Genomic DNA, 15,969 nt, shown 5'->3' on the forward strand with positions numbered 1-15,969 from the left:
GATGTCAGTCTCATGAAGTTATAACCAACAGGAAGCAAATTAACTGTAAGACAAAAAAGCTTTTCTGTAAAGCCTACATTAACCAAAAATTGTCTGAAAGTTTTCCTCCCATAATCTCAGGGGAAGCTGAATTTCGTAATATTGGAAAAGGGGGAATGATTATTGCTTACTTCCAATGTATTATTTATATCCTTTAAATATCTGAATATTAACCTTGTATAATAAAATATAAAATGTATGTTTATGGGTAATTTAAGTGAGTAATTTATGTAGGGAATTCACAGTTTAACACAGAGCTATATTCTTTCTGAACCACTTCCTCAGAGAGAGCTGCTGCCCTATGCAGTTGAAGAGATGAAGAAGCAAAAGTGTTAGAATGTCTGCAAAGACACTCCCCAATATACTCTGCAGCTAAAGTTCTTAAAAACACATCTGCTCATTCTGTACATTTGGGGAAACTGCTGAGGTCAACAGCTCAGTGCTCCCTGAAAGGACAGTTTCTAGCCAGAAAACCTCATAAGAGTAGCAGAAGAATGAAAGGTCTGGTGTCACTGAAATTTATACTGCTATGAATTCCAAAATTACAGGACAGAAGACTTACTTTTCCCGCAGTTGTTTTTGGGATTTGGTGTTAATATGCTTTCTTCAGCAACTTACTGAGCTGTGTGGCTTTTATAATTCCCCTCCTTGCTCACTGAAAGTGTCTGTGGTGGGCATATATAATTACAATTGGAGGTGACAATTGGTTCCAAAAAATGCATTTCACTTTTCCTTTGATATATGCTATATAGTTTTTCTAATTTTTTCCTTTAGAAAGAGAACATTCAATTTGCAGTGGGGATGAAAACCTAGATTTTTTTCCCTTTGATCCTGAAGATTTCTACCCTGGGTACAGAATACATTTTTAAAATGTCCTGTGACATTGACTTTTTGAATCATACAATGACTTTGTTATAGGAGAGCACTAGATATAATTCATCCAACAGCTTTCAAAAAATCTAGCAGTTGCACAGTAAACTAATGAATGTTTTTTTTTCAGTCTGTGGCTATTTCACTTGTTTCTACTCTAAGAATCTTATTTTCTGTAGCTTTTTGTCTGTTTCATCTCCTTCTGATATATGGCCAGACGATTAAGCAAGTAATTGTTTTTACAAACACAATTCAGTTCCCTCTGGTGCTCTCTGACACGATTCTTTGCTTTAGCAAAAGACCACCTGGTGCTATGCTGGTCTGTAAGAGAAAAATATTTGGAGACAGTGGAAGAATTTGCTTCTTAAAGTGGAAAGTGAGCTATTCACATGTGGAAACTAGGGGAGATATTTGAGTTTCTCATGTGAGATGAAGTTATCTTCAAAAAGATGTCATCACTGGCATGGCCAGCTACAGCAGGAGAATATTAGTAGGTGTAAACACTGTGTTGTATTTCTTTTTTTAATTGGAAATGTACCACAATGTGTAGTGAACTACAGGTTATACAGTGCTACTTGAAGCAGCACAAGTAGTATATTCTGTTGACTATAACACCTCTAAAATGTGTAGCTATTGAAAAGAACACTACAGTGAATACATTATTTTGCTGAATGTTCTAAAATGAGGTAAAACTAGGAGAAAACATTTCTCCTATGAAAAAACAACAAAGACTATTTTAAATCACAGAGTTATTCTCATAAGCTCCTTTTGTCCTGAGAAATCCACCCAGCGAACTGGTACAGCATAAATATCCTGAAAATGATGTGCAGATTCTGCACTCAGTGGTAGCAAGAAATAACCATGTGCAAATAGGTTCAATCTGCAGAGGTAATGCCTGGTACTCAGTTGTGGCTAAACCTTTGGGCTCATTTTTTCCCCCTAGTCTTCTCACATGAACTTAAAGTGTTATTTCCTTGGACTGGACTAGGAGTCATCTATAAAAAAAACCTATGAGACAGATCCTGAGCCTTTAGTAGTACTCTACTGAAATTGCATGACTAGAAATACTTAGAATTCAACATTATTCAGGAAAAGCACCAAAGCGTTGCACATCTCTCTTCCTAGCCCAGTTTAGAGACCATTAGTCAATTACAGGAAGCCTCCAGGATATTATCTTGGGGAGACACAGACAAGGTGCTGCCCTTGACTGATAGTCAGTCCTGGCGGTCAAGTCAGCTGCACTGTCACAGCAAGGCTGCATTACTCAGATAAAGTGGACTCCTGAGCTCATTCAGTCTTGTTTCAATATTTTTGGGCAACTGGCAGATAAAGGTATATGGAGTATTTGAAATATTCATCATAGGATAATTTTTTCCCTGCATTTCCACACACAGTGTGCTGCATAAAGGGAATATAATGCCTAATTGGAGCACTCAGCTACAAATGTAAATATTTAACATAATAAAAATGATGTCATATAATCCCACACATAGGGAGGCTCCAGGACTTCCTCTTTCCATTCATCAGCCTGAGCATGACATTGTTGCCCATTCTTGCTCTCCTTTGTCACTAGGTCAGCTCCGAAAAAGCACTTTTCACTTCTGGGATTTAGGAGCACATATCAAAGGGTTGAAACACCCTTTGAAGAAGAGACCCAGAATCTCATGCAGTCTTTTGCTTTCTGATATGGTTCCCATCCATAATAAAATTTATGGGGGAGAAAGACCCTGCTTTAAAGGGTTTGTAGAATAGACAACAAAGGCAAGCAGGCTAAAATCTCAAAGCCTGCCATTGTGTGCATGAAAACAGAAATTTAACTGCAACTTCTGTTATCGTGTGCTCTGTTCCAGTGGAATTCATTCAGGTGCTTCTTGCCTGTTCAGTTCTCAGTTTGACCAATCTTGGCAAGAAGTTATGCAGAGACATGGATTTTGTTTTTCTTTTATCCTTCTTTTTATTTCTGTCATTGTCTTTTTATTTGCGAATAGATGGCAACAAAACAAAGAAGCACATAATTTTGGCATACAAATGTCCAGCTATTGCTAATACTTGCAGCATATCTCATTTTACTGAGGTCACCATAGCAAGACAATTAGTTTGCAAATCACTATATATATTAATTACATTATAAAAATACTTTGTAAGTATGAGCTGAGAGTAGTAAAGTGACAAAAGAAAAAAAAACTAAAAAAGAAAGAAGATATTGTAGAAATTAAACTTTTGGGTAAAATAGTTTGTATTATTTCAACAATATTTGTCTTCATATGACTTTTTGCTGATTTAATTGCAGGTAGATCTTCAAGGTGAAATAACAGGAGTTATATTCACTGCTACATTTGCACTTATCAGCTTTGAGTTCTTTCATGACTATGTTAAGAGTGAAAAGTTTGAGAAGCATTATTTTAGGTTATAAATATTTAGTCTTCAAAAGAGCTTAAGTTGCTCACAATATTGTCCTTAAAAGAAAACAGAAAATAAAGAGCAAATACTGCACATAATATTGCCAACTATAATTACTACAGACCTTTCCACAGTGTCTAACAAACTATAAGCTTTCATTGAACATCTTTTAATATCATTAGTAGAAATATAGACATATATATGGGAGTTTCAGGAAGACTACTAATATGAAAAGACCCATCAGAACAAACTTCATTTTAGGCTAATAAGAAATAATATGTGGGGTTTTGCATAGCTATTAATTTCATATTGCTTTTCTTCTTACTACTTTTTCTTTACTCTCTCCAGCAGAATAGCTAAGTTCACTTTGAACACTACACAAAAAATATTTAAGTACAGAAACATTTTTCTATTTTAGAATGATATCACTGATTCTTTGAGAAGATTTTTATACTTTTAAAATCTTTTGGCCATATTCTTTCAATACTTTTAGTCTCTCATCAAATACTATGATATAAAATACCTTAGAATAATCATGCTTTTCTGTACTGAGTTGTGCAAGTTCTGCTTTTATAGAGAACTATATCTAACTCCTCAAGAGGGCAAGGCCGGTTTAGGCTCCCAGAAATCATTGTAAAGGAACCTGACTTAGTAGACTTACAGACTAATAACTGGTGGTTTGCTGTATAGTGCAATTCTCTTTACTTTTCTATGAGTATTTACATGCAAAACCAGGTCTCTAATAAGTTCTCTGACAGGGAAGCATGTGCATGTGTTAAAATTTCTTAAATATTGATGGATAGGAGTTGAATACCTATTTCTAGTCAGACAGAGAAGTGAAAAGATTTATCTACGACTGTCTGATCAGTGAATAAAAGTGGACAGTTTCCTTACTTCTGATTAGGAAATATGCCTGCAACCTATTGTGACTACTTTCTATATGTATCCATTAAAAAGGAGGTTTTTGTATTCACAGACAGCAAAAAAACCCTTAGGTTTTAAACATCAATCCTTTGTAGTGTATGAGTTATTCAAATAGTTCAAATCATTCATCCACATCTCATTCATAGAAGAAAAGAGAGAAAAATACCCCAAAAGTTATTCAGCACCAGAATTTTGTATTACATATTTCCTTCCTCTTAACAGTACAATTGTTCGTGCTCTTTACTGTATGTATTGCATTTCAGATATTAAAATAAAAAAGTTATTAAGTATACTGTAGTCCAGATATGAGCAGGAACACATAAACTCAATCTTCATTTTTGAAAAGAGATATTAAAATTTTGACTTATATGTATTGATTTCCAGAGTGAGATATCTATTATTTTTTATCAGTGAAACCAGGAGTTTTGAAGTTCACCAGGTAAGAAAATGCCCAGACGAATTTTATATGAAAATCTAAGGAAAGAAGAATAAAATGTGAGAGGTGTATTTAAAAAATTTTGCCTTTGTAAGAGTGAGAATACTCTAATTTTTCTGTATTACATCATTACTTTTAAAAGCCCTATGCCATCTCTCTTTGAAGACAAATTGAACAGTCTTTATAAGTGTGGATTTTTAAATTCTAAATGTGATATTTTAAAATTGATTTACAATAATACTTGCCAGCAGAACATCATGTTACTAGTAATTAGTTTGAACTTTATGCATTTTCCCTATGTCTCACAGAAATTATCCAAGTAATATAATTTTAAACTATTTCACCTTCTGTGTAAGTGACATGGAGTCAGGTGTTACAAGTGTATATCCATGCATGGGTGGGTAAATGTTTCTGTGGATATACCTCAACTGGGAAATCCCATAGGATGCTGCAGTGTACTTGCAAACAAGGTCATTTACATACTTTTTGAAGACTTAATACAGTTGATGTACAATGCCTTTTAACTTTACAATTTTCTTTATTTCATAAGATTTTTGAGCATTCAGGTGCCCTAACTCCTTACAATTGGCCTCCTGTTTTTTCTATTTAAATTCCATGTTTGCCAGCTACTTAGAAGAGCCAGACTTCTTGCATAGGAACAGTGAAATGAAAAATAAAGAAATGCAGTATGGTTTCCACAGAAAATATAGATTCCAAAGCTAGCATCCAAAATTTTAAAGTCTCCCATGAAGACCTAGTAGAGCTTTTTGAAACCAGGCCTAAGTATTTCATACTTCTCCAGGCTGAATATATATATATTCCTGTGACTCAGAGCAAATTTCATAAAACCAAGTCTGCATTGTGATAGAGATTTGTCTAACTTCTGCTGCTGCCTCAGATAATAGGTCTAGACTTTTGATTGATTATTTCACTATCATCCTATACTGTTGTTTAGTTGTTAGAAAATCAGAGTATCAGAAAATGGCTGGTCTCAGAAGGCACCTTTGGAGGTCATCTTGTCCAACCCCGTTTTCATGCAGGGTCACCTAAAGCTTGCCTAGGATCATGTCTAGACAGCTATTGAATATCTCCAAGGATAGAGACTCCACAACCTCTTGGCTACCTTGCTAATCCTGAGTCACCTCATACTGGAGAAGTGTTTGCTGATATTCAGACGAAATCTCCTGTGATTCAATGTGTGCTCATTGCCTCTTGTTCTGTCACTGGATACCACTGGAAAGAGCCTGGCTCCATTCTCTTTGCACCCCTCCAATAGGTTTTTGTACACAATGGTGGGATCACCTCTGACCCTTCCCTTCTCTCAACTGACTATCAGCCTTTCCTCATATATTGCTTAAAAAAATTCATGACCCTTTGTTGGATTGTCTCTAGCAGCTCCATATTGCTTCCTATTTTGCTTCTGACTTTTCTCTCCCCTTATGGATGATCCATCTTATTTTTCACAGAAAAGTTTTCCAGTCTCGGGTGTTTTCCTCATGGGAACATGGTTTTCATCTGTCTATTGGAAGACCTAGCCAGTCAGTGTTTATATAACATTAATGTTCTGACCCAGCCAGAATGAGAATAACAATTTGGTTGAATTACATACAGAAGAGCTGCTAAAATCTAATATATTTAATGAGAGACTATAAATATTTGCTAGTTAAATATGCTCAAACATGGGTGAATTTTAAGCATCTCTGATAATGCCTAATTTACAGATTTTGTTTTTATTATAGTAATATTGGTATAATAGCAATATTTAATGAAGGGTTATCACCCCAGGTGTCCTAGATTTTATTTCCCTTTCACTCTTGAAACTTTGAGAACTTGCAAAAATTAATCTTTTAAAACTGATCAGATCTACCATATTTCTAGAATGTCAGTAGATTATGCATTTCTTTAGGTACTGTTACCAACTTTACTGGATTGTTAAATGAGAAAATATTTTCAGAAATGTTTTCTGGGTCAAATTGTATGGTCTAAATTGTACTTCAGCCTAGATTCTTGCTATGAGCACTGCTTTATAAGAAAACTCTCATATGGGGAAAATTCTGGCAGAACAGTTTTTGCTTTCCTTCTTCCTATACGCTTTACTAATGGGGTAGAGTGTTTTCAATAAATCAGAGTAATCCTTGCAAACTCAGTAAAAGGAAGAAATGCGATGGTTACAATGTGATACCGTTGGGATGGTCATTTGAACCATAAGCAAAAGTAGATTTAAGTATCTCATTTTGAGAGCTAGATATCAGCATCCCAAGTAAATTAATTGAAATATTTGATTACATTTAATGTTGTTGGTAATCATATTTATCTACTGATCTATAAAACATGTAACAATTAATACTAATTGCCTACTCAGCTATATTTGGGGTTCTGTAAATTCATGAGTATTTACTCATGATTTATGTTGTGTAACTGTAAAAGAAGTTTGGGAAGAACAACAGCAACCTGGTTATAGAGGAGCAATTTAAAAAGGGATTTTACGACTCCAGTTTTTGAAGTCAACACATTTTGACTGTTTAGATTAAAATGGCTGATCTTGCTTAGGCAGTGCTAGACTATTTTGTTATATTATCTGGTTATGATTCTTACTGTTCTTATTTGACTGAGGCTACAGGGAAACAGCAGTTTTTTGTCTTGGTTGTGACTGATCTTTTTCATTTGATACATCTTCTTCCAAATTTTTTTACTGACCCAGTTGTGAAACAAGAAGACCAGTTTCATATGTAAATGAGAAAAACAGTGCAGAACATTCATTTTAAGTAGAAAAGCAGTGCAAGTGATAAAAAGTTCCCACACAAGACCAGTCAATTCTAAGAAATCATTTCTTGAAATGCTTTATCCTCCCATAATTCTGGTTTTCTGCATTATCTTCAACCTGAGCCAAATTTTGTGAAATGAGGATTTGTATACAGATGGTTGTCTATTGAAGTGCAGGTCTAAGACCAGACTCATTTCATCTCTGTATTACACCTGACTATAAAAGCATGATACAAGTCCTCTCAGGTAGTAAGTACAATCATGTTTATCTGATGGAAAATAGCACACCTGACTACCGTGTTAGACTTACTAACTTGTTAGCACAATGACTACTAATGGTAATTCTTATGGTATTTTTTCCAGTAAGATCACATGGGTGCTTCTGACAAAGAAAATGTCTCCTCTTGGTTAGTAGGGATGGCAGAATGCTCATAAACACGGAATTAAGTTCAGATTTCTCTAGTTAAGTTGAGTGTTATTCTTCAAAATGCAAAATAAGCAAAAAGATTCTGAATGGATCTGTAAATATATCCTCTTCCACTACAGTGATGTATTAAAATGCCATGTGGTTAGCTATGTGATGTTCTCACTTGCTAATATATGCAGAAATATTTTTGTACCCTTCTGAAAGAGAGAGACAGAGAAAAGCAGGATTTCATAACAGAAAAAAATAACTTGGTATGATGGTATCAATAATTTCTGCATTAATTATTGTGTTGCCATAGTTTTGAAACACTTCCCATTTCCAAGAAGTATATGTATAATTATACAACTAAAGTGCATTATAAAATTTGAGCATATTGACATAACATCTAATGACAAACTAATTTTGTCTTTCTCTATTTTTAAGATCCAGATTTTAAGGACCTTGGCGTTTTGAAGCCATTGCCAGGTTGGTATGTTGCTTTTGGGTTTCTTTCTAACTTGGAGGCCTTTATACTCTGCTGTAGAAAACATTTTTGTTTGCTGTTCAGGTTTCATTTTTTCTGGTGTTTTGTTATTCAGTTTGTGAGTTTGAGATGGGAGGACCTGAAGGAATTGTGGAATCTGTACAAATTGTTAAAGAAGGAAAAGCTTCTGAAACTGAAGCAGTAGACTGTAAATGGTACATCCGAGCACCACCCCGATCCAAGGTCAGTCCTTCATCCACTTGCTGATTTGCCATTTAATTTAAGAAATTGACTTTTCTAATATATTGTGCATTTCTTAGTACAGTCAGATCTCGTTTAATAACTTTACAGCTTGAACTGTAAACTATTTTTTTCCTTCTGCTGTGGAAGGGTAATTTGTCATCTCAGCCAAAATAACCACCTTTCTCCATAAATGATGATTTGGGCAGTACTAATGTGCTTTTTGTGCCATAAGTAATTTTCTTAAATTCATCTTTAATTTTGCTCATCCTTTTAAAGAATCAATGTGCATTTTAAAGTGGGAAGTAATCTTATAATTTTAATTTCAATATATTTAAAATACCTAACATAGAGACTAGTAAGGGACCACTACTGACTCCCTGAGGTCATCACTGTTTCTTATATGGGAACTGTGAAAATGGACCTAAAGAAAATTAATATTCCTCCGTATGAAGCCTTTAGTTCCTTTGGTTTAGAGACAGACAGAAAGAGTGGTCTCATTTCTTTTCTTCCACAGTCAGCAAGCCAGGGCTTTGTAAGTAGCATAAGAGGGCTGCAATGAATTCAAAAACAGTTTTCTTGGATTCCCCTTATTTTCTCTCTTATTTATAACTTATCAGTTATGATATGCATTAATTGTTGCTGGCTACACTACACTACCACTTCTCCCCTCTTTGCTATAGGAACAGCTCTATGCCTCCCACTTACTTTCATTCACTATGTAAAAGACACCCCACAGAATACTTTTTCTAGCTGTCTTTTATTGGACAAGAAAGGTTTTAGAAAGTAGAATTTATATATGCACTACTCTCTGCTGTCTTTAAACAGATAAGGGCTTTTTTTGTATAATCTGAGTGAGGAGACTGCTGAATATGTAATCGTTTCATCATCAGAATAACACATGAATGAATTCTGAAGGGTTCTCTTCAGGAAAGGTTTTCAGAAGAGAAAAAGTCATTAGTATCAGCATTTTTCTATTGCGAAAGTTTAGGAAAAGAGTTGGCTCAAAAAAGACTACAGATAAATTATTTCTAGAAAATACTTTAGTCTTATAACTGTTTTTTACTTTTGGATAAAATTAATATTGATAGAGGTTTTCAATTAAGTAGATGAGCTTCCCATTTTGCTACATGAAGTAGTGATATGAGATGATTGAACTGATGAATGATTATTCTGTGTGTTATAGGCAGTTTATAATCACTCAGGGCAAATCCCAGTATTGACACAAGTTTCAGGAAGAACTGATGGGGAGCAGCCCTGCTGAGGTTTTGGGGATATTGGTGGATAAGAGGCTGGACATGCCCCAGAAATGTACACAACCATCTCAGAAAGCCAATTGTGTCCTGGGCAACATCAAAGGCAGTGGGGGCAGCAAGGAGAGGGAGGAGATTCTGGCCCTCTGCTCTGCTTTGAACACTGCATCCAATTCTGGGGTCCTCAGCATAGAAAAGACCTGCTTGTTGTAGCAGGTCCAGAGGAGGGCCACAAAAACAGTGAAAGGGATGGAAAACCTCTCCAGTGAGGAAAAGCTAAAAGATGACAGGTTGTTCCATCCAGAGAAGAGAAGACTCTGGGAATGCCATATAGCAGCCTTCCAGCATTTAGGAGGAGCCTATAAGGAAAAAGGAAACAAATAGTTTATCAGGAGCAGTAAGACAAGGTGTTTTAACCTAGAAGAGGGTAGATTTAGACTAGATATGAGGATGACATTTTTACAACGAGGGTTGTGAAACGTGGATCATATTGCTCAGAGAGTTGGTTTATGACCACCCCTGGAAATATTCAAGGCCAGGTTGGATGGGGCTCTGAGCAACTGGGTTTAGTTGAAAACTTCCTGGCTTATGGCTGGGAAGTTGGACCAGATGACCTTTATAGGTCCCTTCAAATTTAAACTATTCTATGATATATTTAGGTATTAGAGAAAGAAAACAAACAGAATTTTAATTAGAATCAGTACAGTTAATTAAGCTAATAACATTTCCCTATAGTCTAAATTCAAGTTTATGGTTGATCTTATAATGTCATTGTGATGTTCTTATTTGGTCTGACTCTAAAGTTCTATATGATTGAAAGTCTTGCTAAAAATCTCAATTTCACCTACTTGTATTTATCCATACTTCAGTTCTGATGTAAAACTCCAAACTAGGTATTTATGTAGCTGGAACTACATTGTGTGTCAGAAGAACGTTACACTAGTACTGTTAGTAGAGGGCTAAAAATTAAAGTTCATTAATTCTTGACAAACTTCCATACCTGCATTTAGTTGTGTTGCATTCCAAGCAGCATATCCTAGTTGAAGGGCATCTGGAAGGGAGACCAACAAGAAAGTTTTAGAAAAATGAAGTAATACTGAATGTTATCTAATGTCATCTGGAAGATTTTTTGAAGGAGTATAATACAATGCAATAAAAGGCTTTTACAAGGAAGAAGGAATACTCTGATGCCCATGTCTGTAGGATAACTCAGGGTCTCACACTTTGAAATAAAGTTTCATGTTAGATATGAAGGAAGAAAATTCAGCCATCAGGGAGGGCATTATGAATGTTTGCTTGAGAAAGTTGGTTCAGCTGGCATTGTCAGTGGTCTGAAAGTGCAGGTTAGATAACAACTTGTGAAAAATGAGAGAAACATTAATAATCCTACCTTTAGGCAGAGGGCTGGACTGGGTCGTCTCTTGATGGATCCTGCTGTTCCCATCTTACAGAATTATCTGGGTGGAGAGATTGAGCAATATAAAAGCATATAAATCAGTATTTCCTAATGTGGAATTGAAATGTTTCACAGCAAGCTAGAAAAAATAAAGATTTTTCAAGCCAAGATCCATCTTTGAGGGGTAAATCCAATTTAGCATTTGAACAATTCAACTGGAATCTATTGTCCATTTTTTACAGTCACCTTCCTTTGTCCCTATCTAACCTTGAATTAATGACATATTCAGTACGATTATTAAGTGACATCATTTTAATTTATGTCAGCTTGCACCTATGAAAACAAGCTCTCCTGCTAAGAACAGTAAGCACTCAGCAGACATCTTTAAACCCACATGTTCTTGTACTCTGGGCTGCACAGTTTGTTACTGGGAATTATGCCTAAAAGGCAAGAGTTTCTCAGAGAGAATTTGTGTTGGACTTTTTCATCTTTAGTTTCTTAATTAAACTGTGCCAGAATGTGAGTTGCTTGCAATTTCATTTGGCGTAAGCTCATCCAGTCTAAACTGTCTGCAGGGGCAAGACGCAAGCCCTTCCCTCGGTTTCCAATTCCAGATTCCAGCCAAGTCTGAGCTCAATATATGAGCAATGAGATCAGCCAGGAAGTGTGTACTTGAGGTCTCTAAGCCTGGGCTTCAAACTGACAGTCTGGGTCTAATGCTTCTATCCTCAGTGATCTGGAATGGGACAGAGAGCAGAAAATTTGTTGCACACGCTTAAAATAGATCACTGATTGCCTTATATCACACACACACACACACACACATACAAAAATAGAGAAAAAAAATCTGAAATGCATGCAGAACTCAAGTAATTCTCTAAGCACAGAAGGCTGCAAAATGCAGTCTGAACACAATTTGCATGCAGACCTAGAGCCTTATATTTGAAAGTGACTAGTTGAAAAGTCTGTGTTTCTTGTAATCATTCAAAATCAGTTCGTGCTGAGTAAGATAGCTCTGAGTTTTGAGTAGAGTAATACTGAGGGTTCTGCACTTTGTGTAGAATGTGACTACAATTAGTATTCAGGGCAAGAATGGAAAATTAAGAAGAGAGCTGCTGACTGAAAGTGTTAACCCACCGAGAATAATAAAGTTCTGGAGGAACTTCTTCATCTGAAAATTCTTCCGTGTAGAATGAAGCAAAAAGAAGGAAGTGTATAAGCTTATCGCACAGTGATTTGAAAAATTTTAGAGGCATCATTGGCTGCAAGCAGTGGATAAGCAAAGATTTTGGATTTAGGAATAGAAAATAAGAAAATTAATAGAATTATAGTTTTCTTACTTTCTGTTAAGGGTGAAGTATTAGAGGATAATACAAGCATTTTTCTGTATTGGATGGGTCAACATAGTTTGACAAAACCCCCCAGGACGACAGAGCTATGTTCATGCTCAGGTAGTTCTCTTTGGTGGGTAAGTTTCCCAGCAATGTATCTTTGTGTCATGCTTGTTCTTTGAGAGGCTCTGTAGAAAAAATGACACAGCAAAACTTGATAGTAAGAGTAATAAAATATTTACAAATATGTTATTCTTATGTTGGGAAAAAAAACCAGTAAGAGGTGCTGTTAAAAATTATTTATTATCAGACGCTCTGGGCGCCTCAAAAACCAGCATCAAAACAGGAATTAATTTGAATGTAGTCCAGTGGAAATAATCTGTTCTGGAGGAATAAGCAATAACTACATTTAGACTGAACAAGTAGTGGAAGTAGCCTCTTTATTTACACCATGAATAATAAAATTAAGTTATAAGGTAGTTAGGCAAAGTGATGTCTAATTCCCTTGCCCAGCCTGAACAGGATATTGGACAAAGGTTATAGGATGCAAGACTTATCACAAGCGATTGAGGAAACCCAAAATGTCAATTAATGAGTATCTAGTTTTGTCACATCATGGCAGCATCCTTAACTCTGAGCTGCCAGTGGCTGGTGGTGTCTGTTTCAAGCAGAGCCGCTGGGGAGCAGTGGGAAGGGGATACACAGCACACAGGAGGGGGCCAGGATGAGGGAGGCCACAGTGCCAGGACATGACTAATGAGACTTGGACAGGATGGTGGCTGGGGTGTAGAGGTGGCTGGACTTGCCCAGGCAGTGGGGCTGGCCCAAGCTGAACCCAGCCAGCAGCTTGGCAATGGACAAGGCTGGGATGGTGAGGAATGAGGCTGGGAGTGTGACCCAGTGTGACCAAGACACTTGTATGCTTACTAACATGCTAAACTTGTGCGTTTGCTGCTAGCTGGCATGCTGCTGACCAAAGGCAGGGATGACTCTCTTGGTGCCAGGCAGCTGCCTTCGTAGTGAGTGTAGTCTGGAGAGAGACTCGGCTGTTTCTCATGCATTTCCTAGACAGTGAGGAGGAAACATGAGGTGAAGCAAATTGCAGAGCTGTGAGTTGAGTCTAAAGTGATCTGACTAAACCAAAACATTTTCTGCTCTCCCATGTGAAGTGGAAATTTGTGTTCTTAGATGAGACCTGCAAGAAAAGCAGTTTAAGCTATCAGCACTGGCTGACTAACATACACTAATTTTCTTCTTAATCAGTTGTAGAAGCTTTAAGTGGTGCACTAAAATTTCAAAGACGCCATTTGAGTGGTGATTCTTGAAATGTTAGAGAAAAATAAAATTTAAAGGCTGAATAGCCTAACAGCCAGACACTTTTGCAAGCTTCAGATGGTCTCCTTCTCTGAAGAAGTGCTGAAGCTTGCTAACATACAGATATTGCAAACAATATTATGAATTTAAAAAAACTCCAACATATGTATATATGGAACAAGGTGAATAAATTATGTTTAAACAAGTAGAAAATATTATTTGCCTATGTTAAACTATTAAAATCCCTTATGTGTAATAGTTTTCTGAAATGAAGGTGCAAGACAAGTACATGTTTGGAATCATATATATAGAATCTCTGCTATGAAGTCATATCAAAAGTAACACTGTCAAAAACCCCACTTTTAAGTTACCATGAATCTATTCCCTTCAGGTATAGAAATATAATGAACCTCATCATCCTCAAACCAAATAGCTATTAAAAAATGTAATTTTAAAAAAAATTGTTAAAGAAGGTAATGACATGCAAAAGACATCAGCAGAATCAGGATTTATCTACAGTTTTCATTGTTAAAAAGCAGAACAGCACCAAGGAACTGTAAATGTTGCTCACTTGTGAGCATTTTCGGGCTGTACTAGAAAAGAGTCAGGATGACTTGACAGAGAAAGTGTCAGCTATTGGATAGTCACAGAAGTTTGAAGAAACAAATAGGACAAAGCAAAGAGATCCAAAGAGCTTCACCTGTCTGGAAAAATGGTGTTCTGATATGGAGCCTTGGCTGTGAATCACGGTGTCTTAGAAGTACCATATAAAATTGTCATCTTTGACAGACAGTATACTTCAAGCTCCAGAACAGAAGAAAATATGAGGTACGGAGCTCTCTGTTTGCACAACATGGTCCCAGACTAGTAACAGAAGGACCAAAAATGTATAATAATCTCCCAAAATAACAAACAAAACTCCAAACAGATCATGTATGGTTAACACTTCTGCATTGAAGTAGTGTTGACTGAAAAAAAAATAAAATACCTTCCAAGCAAGAGAACAGATCATTTCAGATAACAAATTCAAGCATCATTGGTAATATGCTTTTTGGGCTTGGTGTCCGGTTGCCTTGAAGGAATTTTTTAATTAGTGTTGCACAATCTGCTTTTAAAACAATGTGTTTCCCAGGCTTAAATACTGGAGGTATCATCTTGAAAGTACTTTGTTAATCCCAAAAAGCTGAACAAGATGCAGAATAAAGCAGGTGCTGTAACTGATCACTGAGCAACAGGACAATTTAACCCAGTCCTATGCTTACAAGAGAATTGACTAAACCCAGAAGGTGAATATGCAAAATCTGGACATTACACTTGGATGAAGAGGAAGTTTTTCTCTTATATCTAAATTACTTTTGGCAGCTGAAGGATGGCTTTTTGTTTGGTTTGGTTTTAGGCAACTGAGTGTCTGTGCAAATATATTAAGTCTGATATGCTGGGATATGGTTTGAAGCTTTTCCTGACCGGCCTGATCAATCATGTTGTCATCCCTAACCTTCAGTGATTGATTAAAAAGCAGAACTCATCAAAAGTGATTCACTATGAGGAGATTATAATCTGACCATTTTACTGAGGTGATATATTATTCGTAGTTTATAACCATTTTGGAATTTTTCTCCTAATATGTTTGGTCACAGAATTTTGCAGAGATTTTTTTTTTCCAAATTTTAATAAAAAGAAATAATACAAATTTCCCAGCAAATCCTTTTTTCTTATTATTTATGGTTGTAATACAAAACTTACAGGTGACAAAAAAATTATTTAAAATATAATGTGACCGAGTGTAAATTACATATGCCACAGTTGCAATGAGGCTTTATCAGTTTTGTTGCTAATGACATTGGCATTTGCAGTGACATCTCAAAACTCAGTTAATCTAATACTTGAGCAGCCCCCTCTCCTAAGTAATGTGGAGCTGATGATTTGACAAAAGTGTCTTATTAAAACTTTGCAGCAAAAATGTGAAAGAAGAAGATATGGCAGTTATGCTGCTTCTTTCAAATAAGATGTTCTCTTCAGCAAGAATGCCTTGATTATGCTAATATAATGTGTCAGTATCTATGGAAAAGTTCATTCCAAAATCTCCTATTGGCATCAATGGAAAAATGTTTAA

General features: G+C 36.0%; 1 protein-coding gene across 3 annotated transcripts in view; it reads left to right on the forward strand.

Annotated features, from left to right (window-relative positions):
* NETO1 (neuropilin and tolloid like 1) overlaps positions 1 to 15,969 on the forward strand; it is a 79,218-nt gene that overhangs the window by 25,521 nt on the left and 37,728 nt on the right. For all 3 annotated transcript variants that reach the window (XM_088172545.1, XM_014870935.2, XM_088172543.1), the window contains exons 5-6: positions 8,283 to 8,324; positions 8,438 to 8,565. In XM_088172545.1, the coding sequence (XP_088028671.1) occupies positions 8,283 to 8,324; positions 8,438 to 8,565 (170 nt within the window). The remainder of the gene's footprint in view (positions 1 to 8,282; positions 8,325 to 8,437; positions 8,566 to 15,969) is intronic.

The sequence above is a fragment of the Sturnus vulgaris genome, chromosome 1, assembly GCF_052056855.1.
Source record: "Sturnus vulgaris isolate bStuVul1 chromosome 1, bStuVul1.hap1, whole genome shotgun sequence".
NCBI lineage: Eukaryota > Metazoa > Chordata > Aves > Passeriformes > Sturnidae > Sturnus > Sturnus vulgaris.